Raw genomic sequence first — 18,358 nt, 5'->3', positions numbered from 1 at the left:
AATCCCAGGGGTGGGAGAGCCTGGTGGGCTGCCGTCTATGGGGTCTCACAGAGTTGGACACGACTGAAGTGACTTAGCAGCAGCAGCATAGTCGAAAACTTCCATAACATGGGAAATGAAATAGTAACCCAAGTCCAGGAAGTTCAGAGAGTCCCATACAGAATAAACCCAAGGAGGACCACACCAAGACACGTGTTAATCAAACTAACAAAAATCAAACACAAAGAAAAAAATATTAAAAACAACAAGAGGAAAGCAACAAATAACATGCAAGGGAATTCCCATAAGGTTGTCAGCTGTTTTTTCAGCAGAAACTCTGCAGTAGGGAGTGGCATGATATATTTAAAGTAATGAAAGGGATAAATCTACAACGAGGAATACTCTACCCAGCAAGGCTCTTATTCAGCTTTGACAGAGAAACCAAAAACTTTACAGACTACACAAGCTAATAGAATTCAGCACCACCAAACCAGCTTTACCTCAAATTCTGAAGGGATTCTTTATGCAGGAAACGTAAGAGAACAAAAGATGAACGGAATAAAGACCTACAAAAACAAAGCCAGAACAATTAAGAAAATGGCAATAGTAACACATATATTGATAATGGCCTTAAATGTAAATAGATTAAATGCTCCAACCAAAAGACACAGACTGGCTGAATGTATATAAAAACAAGACTCATTGCTGCCAACAAGAGACCCTTTTCAGACCTAGAGACACAAACAGACTAAAATATTTTTATGTCCATGCAAAGGGGTCTTCTTTGGGCCAGCAATTTGGATACTGGCCAAAGGTAGGAGATAGTTGCTTTGGAGCAAGAGGTTGTTTATCTCTTCATCTAATGTCAGGTAGGGGCCCAGCCCTGCTGATAGAGCCAGCTAGATCCCAGGGCCCTTTTTGGATTTCATATCCTATTGTGGTTGGCAACCACTAGGTTGAGGGCCACTTTTCCACACTCTGAGATCCACACAGTTCAGCTAGGGGGTCCTGGAGCTATACTTTCAATCTCTTGTAAAACTTGTGATGAATTTTTAATTAGTCTTTTATAACCTGAATAGTGAGGCATAGCCAGTGGCCCTAGTCATCTTCTGGGTCAATAAAATCTGTAAAATGATTCTAAGCAATTTGGCGGGAGTTTGTCCTCTCAGGCTTTCAATCATATTGCATGCACAACCCACCCTTGACTGGACCACCAGCATGTGGAAGACAGAGAGACATTGAATAATCAAAATGGTTAAGGGAGTACTCATCTGGTGAGTGGATGTGGATGCCATCCTCTCTAATGTCAAAGGAGTGGGGGTTTGCTTTCAGTACTAACAGGGAAGTCTTTGGAGATGACTGGTAAGTACATATTGGAGAAGGCAATGGCACCCCACTGCAGTACTCTTGCTTGGTAAATCCCATGGACGGAGGAGCCTGGTAGGCTACAGTCCGTGGGGTTGTGAAGAGTTGGACATGACTGAGTGACTTCACTTTCACTTTTCACTTTCATGCATTGGAGAAGGAAATGGTAACCCACTCCAGTGTTCTTGCCTGGAGAATCCCAGGGACGGGGGAGCCTGGTACGCTGCCATCTCTGGGTTTGTACAGAGTCAGACACGACTGAAGTGACTTAGCAGCAGCAGCAGCAGCACAGCCTGGGGCCAAATTTCTGTCCGTTTGGGGCACAATATATAACTGTATAAAAACTTGAGGAATATGTCTTCGATTAGGCCCTTGTGGCCACTGATGCGAAGAGCTGACTCATTTGAAAAGACCCTCATGTTGGGAAAGATTGAAGGCAGGAGGAGAAGGGGACGACAGAGGATGAGATGGTTAGATGGCATCACTGATTCAATGGACATGAGTTTGGGTAAACTCCAGGAATCGGTGATGGGCAGGGAGGCCTGGTGTGCTGCAGTCCATGGGGTCGGACACAACTGAGCGACCAAACTGAACTGAGGCCAGTGTGCCTTTTTGTGAGTCTAACCTCTGGAGGCTGAGCCTAAGTAGAATTCCACAAGATTCCATATGCTAGAGCCCATGACAGAACAACCGGGGAGGTGAGGTGGGTACTTGGATCTGAATCTCCATTGGTGTGTCAAAGGGGCTGAGCACATGCTTGATTAAGAAGGAGATTACATAATGCAAAGTAGCCAGCAGGCCTTCAAGTGAAGGTATGGATGATGGTGGTGCATACCTATTAGATCTTGTGAAGGGCAACAGCAGCCTGATAAAATCAAGATGCCATCTGGAATAATCTGTCATCTGGGGCATATGTCTCCACCAAGGATATTTCCAGACATTTTTGGGGGACAAAGGAATCAATTATCTACCACCAGTTTGGTTAGAGCTGGGATAAAGGGCATACTACACCTGGATGCCAGTCAGTAAGTGCTATCATTCCCCCGTGGCCTTATATAATATGGGTCCACTCTGTTAGTGGGTATGGCACTGAGGAATAGTCATGTCCAGGGTTGTTCTTGATACTTTGTGCCCAGGGATGTAATTTGGATGAGTCTGTCATGTTACTATAAGCTTCTGGTGTTTGCTGTTGTGCGTATGTGTGTGTAGTGACCTGAGTGATCATAACTGACATGCGTGAGTTGGCTATTTCTTTCCAAATGGAGGCGCCCCATATGTACTTTCCCCAAATCATGAAGTTATCCTTTTGCTATTGCCTAGACTAGACTGTGAATCCTTTGGCTACCTCCCGGATGTGAGTAAAAATGTGTGCCCTTATGAGTCTCATTTTTATGGCCTGTTATAGATCCAGGCACACTGCCCCTCACTCTGCCAACTGAGCTGAGCCACAAGAGCTGTCCACGACAGCGCACTAGGGATGCGCCACGGCCTATGTTTACAATGGTGGTGCTTCCAATGGTGAAGAACACCAACTCCCTTTCTGTGGCAGGAAATTGGTTGTGAGGGGTTCCCCAAGCTGCTAGAGGGACTGGCATGAGTGTGCCACTAGCTGCACCTTGCTGTCAGTGAGCAAAGGGCTGGGCATGGGGGAAAATTACATTTTCCTGTAGTTTGGAAAGACCCTTGACATCAGATTTAGTCCTTTCCTGAAGGTGCCATTTCTATTTTAACAGTAAGGCCTCGGTGGCTTTATTGAACCTCTGCTGGGTTGAATCCCCCAAAACGTGGAAGAGCATGTACTCTTGAGGCCTTGTACTTTGAGGGGATTCTCTATAGGAAGAATTATCTGGATTGGGGGTCAATTGGAGCCTCTTTAGGATTGGAGATGAAATCTAGGTCATGTGGGTTGCTCTATTCAAAGAAGTGATAGATTCATTGGACAAAACCCATCTTACAGAGGGGAGTCGGGCCTTATCTAGTATTTTCCACCAGCTTTGAGTCTTTGTGGTAATAAAGGTAGAGGGTAAGCTCAGCACTAAGCCTTAAAAATCCCATTAAGCAGGGGAAGGGATTCTCTTTCTGTAACTTTAGGATGGTACCTTTGGATTTGGAGTCTTCCTAGTCACTGGACTGAAGATGGAAATGGCAACCCAGTCCAGTATTCTTGCCTGGAGAATCCCATGGACAGAGGAGCCTGGCGGGCTACAGTCCATGGGGTCACAAGAGTCGGACACGACTGAGTGACTTTCACTACTACTACTACTAGTCACTGGAAACCTTGATTATGGTATTTCACTTTTCCTACATGGAAGACTAGAGGTTGCCCAGGCTTGATCCCTCAGATCAGTGAAGCTCTGATAAAACCCCAGCAGGTTAAGCTTTGGTTAAATACTTTACCCTGAGGGCAAACCTCATTAAGAAGAATAGAATGCTCTAGTGTATTTCAGAATAGTATATTTTCCCCTCCCCTTGCCATACACATGAAGGAATTTTTCTCAGATATTTACTGTGAGAAACTCGTAGAACTCCAGGAGGTAAAATTCACAAAAGTTGTGGGGGCCCCCTGGGCCACTGGGTCCCCTTAGAGTTTTTAACTCAGAGTTGTCCACACTTGAGCCTCCAACCAACCTCATTTTGTTTTCAATTTGCATTTCAACAATAGCTAATGATGTTGACCAACTTTTAATATGCTTGCTTGTATCCTCTTCAGTGAAATATCTTCTGATATCTTTTGCCCAGTTTTTTAATTGAATTATTTCTCTCTTTCTTTTCCTTCCTCCCTTCCTCTGTTCCTTTCTTTCTTACTATTTTTGTTGTTCAGCTTTTTGTTCTCAATTGAATCGTCTTATTTTATTTAACAGCTTCACTAAGGTATCATTCATAAGACATACAATTCATCCATCTAAAATGCACATTTCAATGGGTTTTAGTGCCACTGTCACCACAGGTGCTTTTAGAACCTTTTTTGTTATCCCACTTTCTCTCTTCCTCTTCACCCCTAGACCAGAGCAACTACTAATAGCCTTCCTATCTCTGTTGAGTTCCTATTCTGGACTTTCATATGAATGAAATTGTATATCATGGGATCTTTTGACTGGGTTCTTTCACTTCGGTTCAGTTGCTCAGTCATGTCTGACTCTTTGCAGCCCTGTGGACTACAGCACGCCACGTTTCCTGCCTTCAATCTTTCTCAGCATCAGGGCCTTTTCTAATGAGTCAGTTCGTTGCATCAGGTGGCCAAACTATTGGAGTTTCAGCTTCAGCGTCAGTCCTTCCAGTGAATATTCAAGACTTATTTCCTTTAGGATGGACTGGTTTGATCTCCTTGCTGTCCAAGGGACTCTCAAGAGTCTTCTCCAACACCACAGTTCAAAAGCATCAATTCTTCAGTGTTCAACTTTCTTTATAGTCCAACTCTCACATCCATAATGTTTTTAAGGTTTATCCATGTTGTAGACTGTATGAGTACTTCATGACTTTATGTGACTGAATAATATCTCATTGTATGGATATATCATATTTTGTTTATGTTTGTCCTTGATGGACATTTGATTTGTGTCTACATTGTTGCTATTTTGAATAATGTTAATATGAGCATTCATATGTGAATTTTTGTTTGGACATATATTTTTGTTTCTCTTGGGCATATACCAAGGAGTAGAATTACTGACTCTATGTTTAAACCTGTGAATAATCTCCAAATTGTTTTCCAAAGTGGCTTCACTGTGTTATATTCTCATACACTTTACAAGAGTTCTGATTTTTCCACATGCTTGTAAACATTGGTTGTTGTCTGTCTTTTTTACTTTAACCATCCTAGTTTGTCTGAAGTGATATGTCACTATGGTTTTTATTTGCATTTCTCTAATGACTAATGATTTTGAGCCTCTTTTTCTGTGCATGTTGGCCATTTGTATATCTTCCGTGGACTAATCTATCTAAAGGTTGCTGACGTCTTAAAAAGTCTATTCAGGTTATTTGCCCAGTTTTTAATTGGGTTGTCTTTTTATTATTGAGTTGTAGGAGTTCTTTATATGTCCTAGATACAAATTCCTTATCACATAGGGTTAGTGTTAGTCGCTCAGTCATGCCCAGCTCTTTGCGACCCCGTGGACTGCAGCCCATCAGACTCCTCTGTCCATGGGATTTTCCAGGCAAGGATACTGGAGTGACTTATGCATAAGTCATCTGTAAATATTTTTCTCATTCTGTGGGTGTCCCTTAAAGTAAAAAAGTTTTAAATTTTGATGAAGTAAAATTTATCTGTATTTCCTGTTGCTTGTGCTTTTAGTGTCATATCTAATCAAACACTTTTCTTACACTCAAGGTCTTCAAGATGTCCTATGTTTTGTTCTTAAAATCTTAGTTTTAGCTCTTACATTTAGGCCTTTGATCCATTTTGAGTTAACTTTTGTATGTGGTATGAGGTAGAGGCCCAACTTCATTCTTTGGCATGTAGATACCCAATTTTCCCAGCACCATTTGTTGAAGAGAGATTTTTTCCTCTTTTGAATTGTCTTGGAACTCTTGTCAAAAATCAATTGACAGTAAACGTGAGAATTTATTTTGGACTCTCACTTCTATTTCATTAATCTATATGTCTCAATGACTATAGCTTTGTAGTAAGTTTGAAATCAGGAAATGTGAGTTTTCCAATTTTGTTCTTCTTTTTCAAGTTGTTTTGGCTGTTCTGGCTCCCTTGTATTTCCATATGAATTTAGGATCAGTTTGTTGATTTCTGCAAAGAAATAAATTGGGATTTCTATAGGAAATATTTTGAATTTATAGACCAGTTTGGGAACAGTTGCCATGTTAACAATATTGTCTTTTGACCCATGAACATAGGCTGTCTTTCCATTTATTTAGGTCTTCTTTAATCAGCAATGCTTCTTAATAAGGTTTGTACTTTTTGTTAAATTATTCCCAAAAGTATGAAACTTATGTATGCAAGCCATTCTGAGGGTGCAGCTACACTCTCAGACCTTGCTAGGTTCTGAGAGTTCTACCTCAGATCTATGATATTCTCAAAAGAGATCATATCAGAGGTTGGATAATGACACAAATATACTACAATGAAAGACAGAAGCCACCTGAAAATGACTGTGTTATAAAGCCAGTCTGGGGCCTGAGCTGCACATTCAAATCACCTAGGGAACTTAAAAGCTATCCATTGGAAAGGAATCCCTAGGTGTGAGACTTAGCCCTTAGTACTTTTTAAAGCTCTCTAAGTGATTCCAAAGTATAGCTAAGATTGAGATTTGCTGATACAACGTATCATTTTCTAGTCAGAGACAGTGCTATAATACTAGTGACGTATTTTGTTTGTCAGGCTAACACTTTATCTACCTAAATTTAAATAAATGAAAATAAAGTTGTATAGTTGAAAATTATTTGGGAACTTCTTTGAGGAACACTTTGAGAAAGTGTTTGCATTATTACTATTTGAACTATTCAAAACGTGTTATAAAATATTTCGAACAGATGCAAAAATAGTACAATGAATCTCCATGATTCCATTACCTCGCTTCAACAACCAGCAGCCAATGGCCATTCCTGTTTCATCCATCCCTCCGACCCATTCCTCACAGTCATCTTGAAGATTTTTAAAAAGTGAAAGTGAAGTTGCTCAGTCATGTCTGACTCGGCTCCTCCTCCCATGGGATTTTCCAGGCAAGCATACTGGAGTGGATTGCCATTTCCTTCTCCAGGAGATCTTCCCGAGATGATGTATTATTTTTAGGGTTTACTTTTAAGTAAATACTTTAAAGTATTTGAATACTTAAAAGTAAACCCTGAAAATAATACATCATCTGTCGATGTTTTGGTATGTAATTCTAAGAAATTATGGTTCTAAAAGATTTTAAAACTTATGCTCCCTAGTATTATCACACCTAAAAGTTTTAACAACATGAGGTAATTTTTATTTTATATAGGAGGATATGAGGAGAGAACAGAAGATATATTATCAATACTTGGCACAGAGGCATGAGGAAGAAAAAGCTCAGGAGAAAGAATTGGATAGAATGTTAGAGAAAGAGAAGGAAAAGAAGTTTGCTGAGAAGGACAAGGAGCTGAGACTTGAAAAGGAGGCAAGAAAACAACTTCTGAATGAGGTCATGTGTACAAGGAAACTTCAAGTTCAAGAAAAGTGTAAGGAAATGAATTACAATTATATTATACTTGAGCCTAATTCAATTTAAGTAGCAACCTCAGTATCTATTAAATAGACACTATGTATGAAATAGTGACTTCCCTGGTGGCTCAGATGGTGAAGCGTCTGCCTACAGTGCGGGAGACATGGGTTCAATCCCTGGATCGTGAAGATCTCCTGAAGGAAATGGCAACCCACTCCAGTATTCTTGCCTGGAACATCCCATGGGTGGAGGAGCCTGGTAGGCTACAGTCCATGGGGTCGCAAAGAGTCAGACACGACTGAGCGACTTCACATCGTCACATCACATGTATGAAATACCATGAGGCATGTAAGAGGGATTAAGGCAGGATCCCTGCTTTGTGGACCTTGCCTAATTGAACACTTAAATATCTTTCTGCTGGTGTCTCCATATGCCTGCACCTGCATGCCTTTTGCTTGGGTCGTTTTCTCTCCCTATGATGCTTTTGATCTTGAGAAATCCTGGACATACTTCAAGCCCAGCTCAAATGTCACATTCCATGAGAGGCCCCCTCTGTTCCCCTATTCATGATAAACCTTCTTTCCCCTATTCATAAAAGAATTTTCTTTCTGGGATTCTCATCATTTCTTGCTCACATCTCTGTCTTAGGACACCACTGAATTCCCTCAAACAGTGCCTGGTCACAAAAGGAAATAATCACTGATAAGATTTCCACCATTCTGTGTCCAGATGGACACATTTACTAGTAGGATACCACTGGACTTCACACTAGCTGTATTTGTAAGAGAAAGCTCATCTTGGTTCCATTGATTAATTCTCCACTCCAGGAATTATAGTATCAGTTGAAAATTGTTAAGCCAGTGTTAGTTTTAAGAAATGAGAAGAAAGCTTCTACACTGAAAAGATTTCTGTATTCCACCATGATAAATGTTTTGGCATACCTTGAGAAAACATGGAAAATTTAAGTATTTGGAACCACTTATAAACAAGGAAGTAAAAATCAACCATAATTCCACCACCCAGCAATGGCTATTGTTCACAACTTCCTGCATTTCCTTCCAGTATTTTTACTATGTATGTAATTTCCTCTCACAAATTAGTATCTTGTTGTATATATTGTTTTACAGCCTACATTTCCCACTTATCATAAACATTTTTCCAGGTCATTTTTCTTCAATTTTAAAATCTGTAGTGCTGGCTAGAAAGCCATGATAAAAATGGACCATAATTTATTTTACCTAAACACAACCAATGCACCTTCAACTTGTTTAGAAATTTTTCTTGCTGTTGTAGCATTGTGGGTGACTATCTCTGTACATAGTTTTTTTGGCTCATATATAATTAAGATAAATTCATGTAAATGGATTTGGAGGCCAAAGGTAAATGCATTTCAGATGTATATTGCCTGGTTGTATTTATTCCTTTGTGAACTCTGTTTTCTTTGTCAATCTTTTTCTACTAGATTGGTTAGGTTTTCCTTATTTAGTTTATAAAAGCCTTATATACTGCTTTTCCAATAGTTTTTTTGTAACATAGAAACTCTCCTATTAACATGAATGGCAACAGAACTGTTTGTCCTCAAGAAGAGAAAGGTAAGAAGTATTCTTACAATGGTAATCTGCTATGCAAAAGGCTGTTCATAGACTTCAATAGCAAATAATTAAGAGAAAATCTCTGTAGATTATAGCACATAGGAACCTAAGGCCTGTTCTTTCCTTAATGGAGACGACCTTCTGTGCTCAGTCATTCAGTCACGTCTGACTCTTTGAGACCCCATGGACTGTGTCCTGCTAGGCTCCTCTGTCCATGGAATTTTCCAGGCAAGAATACTGGAGTGGGTTGCCATTTCCTACTCCTGAGGATCTTCCCAGAGATTGAACCCATGTCTCTTGTGTCTCCTTCATTGGCAGACAGGTTCTTTACCACTATGCCACCTGGGAAACCCCAATGGGGATGACTGCTTCTACCTTATCTAACTAAGATCCGATCCAGTGATTCCAAGCTCTGCCTTTCTAAAGACAATATGGCATTGATGCCGGATGATGCTGGCAAGTCTTTTATGAAAAAAGTCATTTAGCAAAAATTACTTTTGTCTTTCTTAGTGCAACGGAAAGCCAAAGAACAGGAAGAACGTACTATGGAACAGGAACGTATAAATGAAGGTCTTAAAGAGCTTAACTGTGAAGAGAGGGAGAATTTTATAAGGTATGGCTTTGTCTTCTTCATAATTATTAACTACCTAAAAAAGGGAGATTTTTAGCATAAAGGACGATGTGCCATAATTTGTGTATTATTAATATTATTTTACATCAGTATTTTTGGGTTGGCCAAAAAGTTCCTTTAGTTTTAAAGTAAAAATAAAAGACACATTTTTAATTTTCACTAAGAACTTTATTGAACTACATATCCACTGCCATTTTTTAGGCAACTTCATAATTCCATCTTCCCAAAACTTTTTTTCTTTTTGAGCAAAGAACTGTTCCAGGTGACTTTTACAGTCTTCCAGGAATTGAAATCTTTTACACTGAGAGAATTTTGTAGAGACTGAAATAAGGGAAAACTGAAGGTACAGTGTCTGGTGAATATGGTGGATGAGTCAGAACTTCCCAGCCAAGGTGTAGCCACTGTTGCCTGGTTATCAAAGAAACATGCAGTCTTGTATTATTCTGACGGAAGATTATGTGCTTTCAACAGAAAACACATAATTCCAGGTACTTTGGTCGAGTGCTGCTTTCAGTTAGTCTAACTGGGAGCAGTACTTGTGGGAATTAATCATTGGGTTTTCCAGGAGGAACTCAGAGGACTCCCTTCCAATCCCACCACATACACAACATCATCTTTCTTTGGATGAAGACCAGCCTTTGGTGTTGGTGGTGGTTCATTTTGCCTGCCCCATGATCTGTTCCATTCCATAATATTGTATGGAACACTTTTCATCACCTGTCACAATTTGTTTTAAAAACAAAATGCTTTTGTACATTAAAGAATTACATACAGAAATACAGTCAAAGAGGTGTTTTTTTTTTTTTGCTTATGTTAAGCAAAACATCAAAGTGGTTAATATAGCCAAGCTGGTGCAAATCATTTTCAGCACTTGATTTGGATATTAAGAGTATGTTGGCTGTCTCGTGGTGTAATGTTGATTGGTATAACATTGGTATAACATTGATTGTTCTCAATGTCTCGGTTTGATCGCTGTCAACTTCAACTGGTCTGCCTGACTGCAGAGCATCATCTAGAGAGAAATCTCCAGCACAAAACTTAACAAACCCCTCGATGCGTTCCATCAATCCCAGCACCTTCTCCACACACTGCACAAATCTCTTTTACATTTCAGTTGTGTTTTTACCTTTCTTAAAGTAATGAAACATAATATGCCAAAAATATTGCTTTTTTCTTCCATCTTCAATATTAAAATGGCCACACAAAAATTCACCGATTTTGACAGTTTTTTTTAATGCACACTGATGTGACAACCATCACAATGCAATCTAACAAAATTGTTTTGAATGAAGTTAGAGATAACTGAGTGCTACTAGAGCCATCTTAAGGAAAAAAACAAATGAATCTTTTGGCCACCCCAACCTTTAGACCATTTGTCCCAAAAGCTCAATTCGGTTTATAAAACTTCATATAAAAAATAAACACCCAGTTCAAAAGAAAAAAAATTAGCACCAACCATTTTAGTAAAATTCAGCTCTATTGCCAGTATATACATTCTGATTACAGACATTAAGTGTTAAACTGGACAAACATCTTAAAATATATTAGACACAATTTTTGTAAAATAGGCAACAACCCTAAATTGTAATGAAATAAGATTTTTTTCCTCATGAAATAAATCCTGAAATATAATGTGACCTAATTAGATAAACAGAAATGGCTTATGGGGGTATGATTCCATGTAAATATCCCAGGAAGATTTTTGTAGCCTCACTGGGCTGGGAAACTAAAATGCTCTGGGTACTCTGAGTTACAGCACTTCCCTCAGGTATTCCTCTGATCACCATGATCAGGCTCAGGTGAGGGAAATTGGTCAATGCCTCCTTGCAGCCTTTCTCAAATCATATCAGTCTCTTCCCACCGATGGCCATGACACTCAATTCAGGTAACCAGTATAGTGGAGAAAGTGGACCTGGCTCCTCTAATTGCTGGTCAGCTTCCCTGTTCCCTGGCTTACCCACATCTGGTGCATAGAAATAAGCTCTCTTCTTTCTATAAAGAGTGTGGTTCATATACGGGAGCCTATTGTCAGTGTGGGGGCACTAACAGCAGCATCTGGCTTCCTGCTCCTTGTTCTGCTCTGGAGGTCATTCCTGCTCACTTTTGAAAAGCCTTTTGTTGGAGATGTGAGAGGAACTTAAATAGCAGCTCTCTTCCCTACCCAACTTCTGAATCAACTAAGAAAAATAAAGACTGAGCAGAAAGTATTATAATTACTACAATTACCTATTGGTGTGTAACAAAACACCCCCAAATTTGTGGTTTAAAGTGAGTTTTGATGATGTCTCGTGTTTCTGCTATTGATAAGACTCAGCTGGGTGGTTCTTGCTTGGCATCTCTCATGTGGTTCAAGCCAGTTCTGCTTGGGACTACATTCATCTGAAGGATCAGCTAGAAGGGACACTTAGGATACCTATCCTTACAGCTGGTAGTGTGTGCTGACTGTGCTTGGAGATCTCATTTGGTATTAGCCAGAATACCTACACATGCCCTCTCCATGCATCTTGGGCTTCTCACAGACTGGTGTCTCATTCTGAGAGGAAGAGTACCAATAGCAAGCATTCCAAGAGACAGAACAAGGAAGCTGCCAGGCCAGTTAAGGACTACGCTTAGGGCTGGTTTAACACCACTTCTGTCGCACAGGGCCCATCTGCCTTCAATGGAGTGGAGAAACGCTCCACTTCTTGGTGGGGGGTAGAGGTTCACATTGCAGAAGAATGTACAGTAGGCAGGATAGCACTGTGGCCATCTCTGGAAAATAGAATCTGCCACAGAGGCACAGGAGTACTGTAATCTTTACTTCTGACAAAATTTGGTATTAATAATATGGTTTACAGATTATAAAATGATAAAACTGCTGTGGAAAGCAATATGAAATTTCCTCAAAAAATTAAAACTAGAACTACCATCAGTTCAGTTCAGTTCAGTTCAGTTGCTCAGTCATGTCCGACTCTTTGCGACCCCATGAATCGCAGCACGCCAGGCCTCCCTGTCCATCACCAACTCCCGGAGTTCACTCAGACTCACGTCCATCGAGTCGGTGATGCCATCCAGCCATCTCATCCTCTGTCGTCCCCTTCTCCTCCTGCCCTCAATCTCTCCCAGCATCAGAGTCTTTTCCAATGAGTCAACTCTTTGCATGAGGTGGCCAAAGTACTGGAGTTTCAGCTTTAGCATCAGTCCTTCCAAAGAAATCCCAGGGCTGATCTCCTTCAGAATGGACTGGTTGGATCTCCTTGCAGTCCAAGGGACTCTCAAGAGTCTTCTCCAACACCACAGTTCAAAAGCATCAGTTCTCCAGTGCTCAGCTTTCTTTATAGTCCAACTCTTGCATCCATATATGACCACTGGAAAAACCATAGCCTTGACTAGACGGACCTTTCTTGGCAAAGTAATGTCTATGCTTTTGAATATGCTATCTAGGTTGGTCATAACTTTTCTTCCAAGGAGTAAGTGTCTTTTAATTTCATGGCTGCAGTCACCATCTGCAGTGATTTTGGAGCCCAAAAAAATATGATCTAGCAATCTTACTTCTGGGTATCTATCCAAAATAAACGAAAGCAGGACCTTAAAGAGTTGTTTGCATATTCATGTTCATAGCACCACTATTCATAATAGCCAAGAGGTGGAAATAACCCAGATGTCCATTAACAGATGAATGGATAAACAAAGTGTGGTAGGTACATGCAGTGGAATATGATTCAGACTTAAAAAAGGGAGGAAATCCTCTCAGATGCCGCAGCATGGATGAACCTTGAGGGCATGCTAAGTGAAATCAGCTGGTCACAAAAAGACAAATGCTGTATGATTTTACTTACTTGAGGTACCTAGAATAGTCAAATTCATAAAGATAAGAAGTAGAATGGTGGTTACCGAAGGCCGGGGGAAGGCTCAAGGAAAGAGTTGTTTAATAGGTATGAAGTTTCAGATCTGCAAGATGGAAAAGTCCTGGAGATCTGTTTCACAATAATGTGAATATACTTAACACTACTGAGCTGTTCACTTAGAAGTGGTTAAGATGGTAAATTATGTGTCTTTTACCACAAGGGAAAAAAATCACTATAAAATTTTAAATGTAGTTTACATATAGAGGAAATCATCTAGTTAATACTAAACAGAATGAGGCGGACTTACCAATCCAGTTGCCAGCAGTACCAGACCACTGGAAGCCCCGCTGCAAGGAGAATATGCCCCCTTTTGATAGAAAGGAGAAAAGAAACAGGCAGAGCAGCCTGTTCCATTTTACCAATAGGTGTCACTTCTTGTAGCAGTAAATCTTTTGAATGGGGAAGAGACATTCCCTCACTAAAATCAATCATTTGTTCTAAGACTTGTCATAATTATTATTGTACAATAAACACAGTATTGAATTTTTCATCTTTCTTCCCCACTCACCCTGATTTTAATGGTAACTTTATTTGACTTCGAAAATCACATTTTAATCATAATGCCCTATATAAATCCAAATGCTTACTTTGATAATTTTATATACTTTGATATTTCTAACATGTTAGACGCTGCAGTTTAGCCCAGGAGTACAGGAAGCAACTTCAGATGCAGATATGCTCCCAGCAGCAGGCCCGGGAAGCAGAAGAGGAAGAGGAGCGCCGAGAGTTTGAAGCGGGGATAGCAGCAGAAAAGAGCTTCCAGGACAAGATCCAGGGGATCCTGTCCACCCACCAAGTGGTGCCCCGAAACATCCATCCCATGCGAAGGGCATGTTCTACTAAGCTTCCGCCATAGTTGCATAAGCACCAACCTATTTTTTCTCAGTCTTTTGCTATTTTAAAATACAGTATGTCTCTTTTAACTCATGGATAAATTGTTCTTTTATTCTCTGAGTTTCCATAATTATATGCCAGGAAATTTTCTTCTTTTAAATTAAACTGCTCCTTTCCTAGACTGTCAAGAATGATCCACTTCCTGTGATGATGAATGACCCACACAGTTAATAGTCCTGACTTACCTCCATGCCTCCCTTTCTTGTTCATTTATTAGTAGCTTCACTTTCTTTCATCTGTCTGCCCATATGCCCATTTCCTCTTGCTTCCATTCTCTTCTCTCCTGTAGACATAGTTCTCTCCCTCTGTGTTTATGCCCTTGTGTAGTCCCCTTCCACCCTGAATCTTGGGCACTATATAAAAAATATGTTCATTTACTGGTTAAAAAAAACCAAGGTAGAAAGAAGTCAACAATGGTCATATTCCTAACGCTCAGCATTATCATTATTTTCACTTCTCTGAGTTCCCTCCCAGGCTTTGTTATATGGATACTCATTTTTGTTTTGTAAACACACTGCCATGTTGCTTCACCTACCATATTTACAAATGGATGCGTGATAGTCTACTGGGTTAGTGTATTATGATTTATTAAACAATGGACTTTGAGTTTGTTTCAAATTTGTCCCTATAGCAAATTATTCTATAACAACATTCATTTGAATTACTTCCTTAGAATCCATCAATTCCCAGGTGTGGGGTTTCTGGGTCAAAGGGGATTGACATTTATATACTTTTACTTCCAAGTACCATATTTGCAAAAGCAGTTTTTAGAGTTGTAGACTTTTAGGGAAGTGTTTTCAGGGCCAATTGATATATTCCCTGATAGTTTAAAAATGTCTTTAAGCAAATTGTTTGCTGGAATTTCTGAGAGGTTTTTTTCTTTAACCTTTCTACCCATTCATCACTCTTACCTCAGCTCTGGAAGTCTACCTCCTCTGGATCCTTTCAAGCCCCCTTGAAAGTTAATCTCTAATCCAAAAGTAGTTAATCTCTAATCCAAAAGTAGGAGTCTTGGCCAGGAAAAAAAAAAAAAAAGGAAAAAAGAGGACTATCTTTAAGTTTTGTTGAAAATAAGCTGACTGTTATTATAAGGGTGTATTTCCAGACTCTGTTCCATTAATTTATTTGTCTGTCCTCATACCAACACAACACTGTGATAAGTACTGTAGCCTTAAATAAGGTTGAAATTGCTAGTGTAGCATCCAAATTTTTCTTTTTTTCCCCCAGTTTTTGTCTATTGTAGATTCTTTAAATATCCATATAATTGTTAGGATCATTTTGTCAGTTTCTACAAAGATGCCTACTGAGATTTCGATAGAGATGGCATTTACTCTATAGATCAGTTTGGGGAGAACTCCCATCTGAGCAATAATGAGCTTTCCAACCCATGAAGAAGGTCAACCTCGTCGTTCGCTTAGGTCCTCTTTAATTTTTTAAGCAGCGTTTTATGGTTTTCAGTGTGCAGGCCTCGTGCTTCTCTTGTTAAGCTTGTTCCTAAGTCTCACTCTGTAATGCTGTTGTGAACAGAATTGTTTTCTTAATTTCAGTTTTGGATTATCCATTATTAACGTGTAGAATAGAATTGATTTTTGTACATTGAGCTAGCATCCTGTGACCTTTCTAAATTTACTCATTCATTCTAGTAGTTTGTTTTTTGCGTTTTGTTTGTTTTAGATTCTATCGGATTTTCTACATTCAGGATCATGGCATTTGAAAATAAAGCCTTTATTTTTTTCCAGTCTGGATACCTGTTGTTTCTTTTTCTTGCCTTACTGCACCAGTTAGTGCAATATCAAGTATGATATTGAATAGAAGTGGAGAGAATGGACATTCTTGACTTGTTCCCAGTTTAAATGGAAAACACTCAACTCATTTCTTCACCAGTGAGTATTATGTTATCTGTAGGTTTTTCTTAGATTCTCTTTACCAGGATGAAGTTATTCCCTTCTCTTCCTATTTTATTGAGAGTTTATATATAAAGAGGTATTGGATTTTAGCAAATCCCTTTTTCTGTGCCTGTTAAGTTGAACATGTGATTTTTGTTCTTTGTTCTATTAATATGGTATATTACATTAATTTATTTTCAGATATTAACTAACCTTGCATATCTGGGATAAATGCCACTTGTCTTTTTTTTTTTTAATGAGTTGCTGCATTTCATTTTTTTTTTTTTTCTTGCCACTATGGTTTGTTGTGTGTCTTTGAGCTAGGTCTACTGTGATGTTTTGTCTGGGTCTGGTATCAAGATATTATTGGCCATGTGAAATGAGTTGGAGAGTATTTCCTCTTATTTTCTGAATGAGTTTGTGAAGAATTGCCACTATTTCTTCCTCAAATGTTGGATGGAATTCACCAAGGATGCCTCGTAGGCTTTCTCTGCAGGATTTTTTATTGCTAATTACTGGTTTTACTCACTTAGGTCTAATCAGATGTTCTTTTCTTCTTGAGTCAGTTATGGTAATTTGTACTTTTCTACAAATCTGTCCACTGCATCTAAGTTGTCTAATTTAAACACATATAAAAAGTGAAAGTGAAAGTCACTCCATCACGTCCGACTCTTGCAACCCCATGGATGGTACAGTCCATGGGATTCTCCAGGCCAGAATACTGGAGCGAGTAGCCTTTTCCTTCTCCAAGGGATCTCCCAACCCAGGGATCAAACCCAGGTCTCCCACATTGCAGGCAGATTCTTTACCATCTGAGCCACCAGGGAAGCCCTTAAATACATATAATAGTTAAACACATGTAAACCCACATAGTACTTCATAAAATTGCCTTATAATTATTTTAACTTCTAAGGGGTCTATAGTAATGTACCGCCTTTCATTTTCTTGGAATTTGGGGGTATTTTGCCATTCTGTGATCAGAAAATAACTGGAAAGCATGGCCTCTCCATCCAATATCTTCTCCTGCCCCCAGCCCAGACTGACTCTCTACCAAAGAGCATGTTACTTGGAGGATTAAAGCAATTTTTAAAAACAAAAAGTAAAAGCCACTTATTGCTAAATTATGCTGTTTACCTTTTTCTTATTTTTATGAAAAAGAAACTAACCTTTCATCATATGGATACAAACTTTTTTTTTTCTCCTAGTTTTTCTGCCCTAGGGATGGCAGTAAAGAAAGATGTAAAGGATCTGAATTCCTGACACTTTATTATCTCCTAGGGCTGATTTCACCTCTTTGGTCTCCTTTAAACAAATTTTTTCAGAGTTACTGTATAGTTTTTTCCCGATCAGTATGAGTATCACTTGATTAAGCCGGTAGTATTTTCATTCAGATTTCATTGGGTTTATAAATTAGTTCAGAGGTGTTGTCAACTTTACAATATTTATTTTTCCTATCCATAGATCATAGCATAGCACTATTCAGACTGTTCATTGCCACCAATTCTCCATTTCCTTTTCTCTCTCAAATTAACAGGACCTCAGCTTTTGTGAATGTGTAAGTTTGGCTGGGCATGCTGCTGTGCAGATAAATACTATTTTTTACACTCCATTGCAGACAGTATTTGTCCAGGTGCCTAATTCTGGCCAAAGAAATGTAAGTAAAAGTGTTACATGGGTCTTCAAGAAGAAGGAAGGGGAGGGAAATTTTGGAATATCTGAGTAAGGAGAACTGCGAAGTCACTTCCCAAAAGACAGTGAGAAAATGGGAAACATCATCAAAAACCACAATTTCAAGAGGCTGGGAGCTGACCAAAGACATGCAATAAACTGAGAAACGTTTACTCCAGAAAATCTACTAAACGTTGGTACGAATGGTGGGAGTACGCGGCGTTTTGTCCTGGAGCTGCTTTGAGATCCCCCTCAGCTGCATGGAGCAGTGGTTCTATCAGGGCAGGGCAGGTTGTAAGGACCGACCTGCAGCCTTGCTGCC

General features: G+C 39.4%; 1 protein-coding gene across 16 annotated transcripts in view; it reads left to right on the top strand.

Annotated features, from left to right (window-relative positions):
- Positions 1 to 16,224, top strand: part of MBD1 (methyl-CpG binding domain protein 1) — a 61,326-nt gene extending 45,102 nt beyond the window's left edge. For 3 of the 16 annotated variants that reach the window (XM_070361882.1, XM_070361871.1, XM_070361869.1), the window contains 3 exons: positions 7,278 to 7,494; positions 9,581 to 9,683; positions 14,216 to 16,218. In XM_070361882.1, the coding sequence (XP_070217983.1) occupies positions 7,278 to 7,494; positions 9,581 to 9,683; positions 14,216 to 14,444 (549 nt within the window). In that variant the 3' untranslated portion in view covers positions 14,445 to 16,218. Of the gene's footprint in view, positions 1 to 7,277; positions 7,495 to 9,580; positions 9,684 to 14,215 lie in introns of all 16 variants that reach the window. The other 13 variants (XM_070361881.1, XM_070361870.1, XM_070361867.1 and 10 more) reach the window with 7 other exon arrangements.
- The last annotated feature ends 2,134 nt before the right edge of the window (positions 16,225 to 18,358 follow it).

Source organism: Bos mutus, chromosome 24 (genome assembly GCF_027580195.1).
Source record: "Bos mutus isolate GX-2022 chromosome 24, NWIPB_WYAK_1.1, whole genome shotgun sequence".
Lineage (NCBI taxonomy): Eukaryota > Metazoa > Chordata > Mammalia > Artiodactyla > Bovidae > Bos > Bos mutus.
The sequence above is the reverse complement of the archived record's forward strand: the minus strand, read 5'-3'. Positions and strand labels throughout refer to the sequence as shown.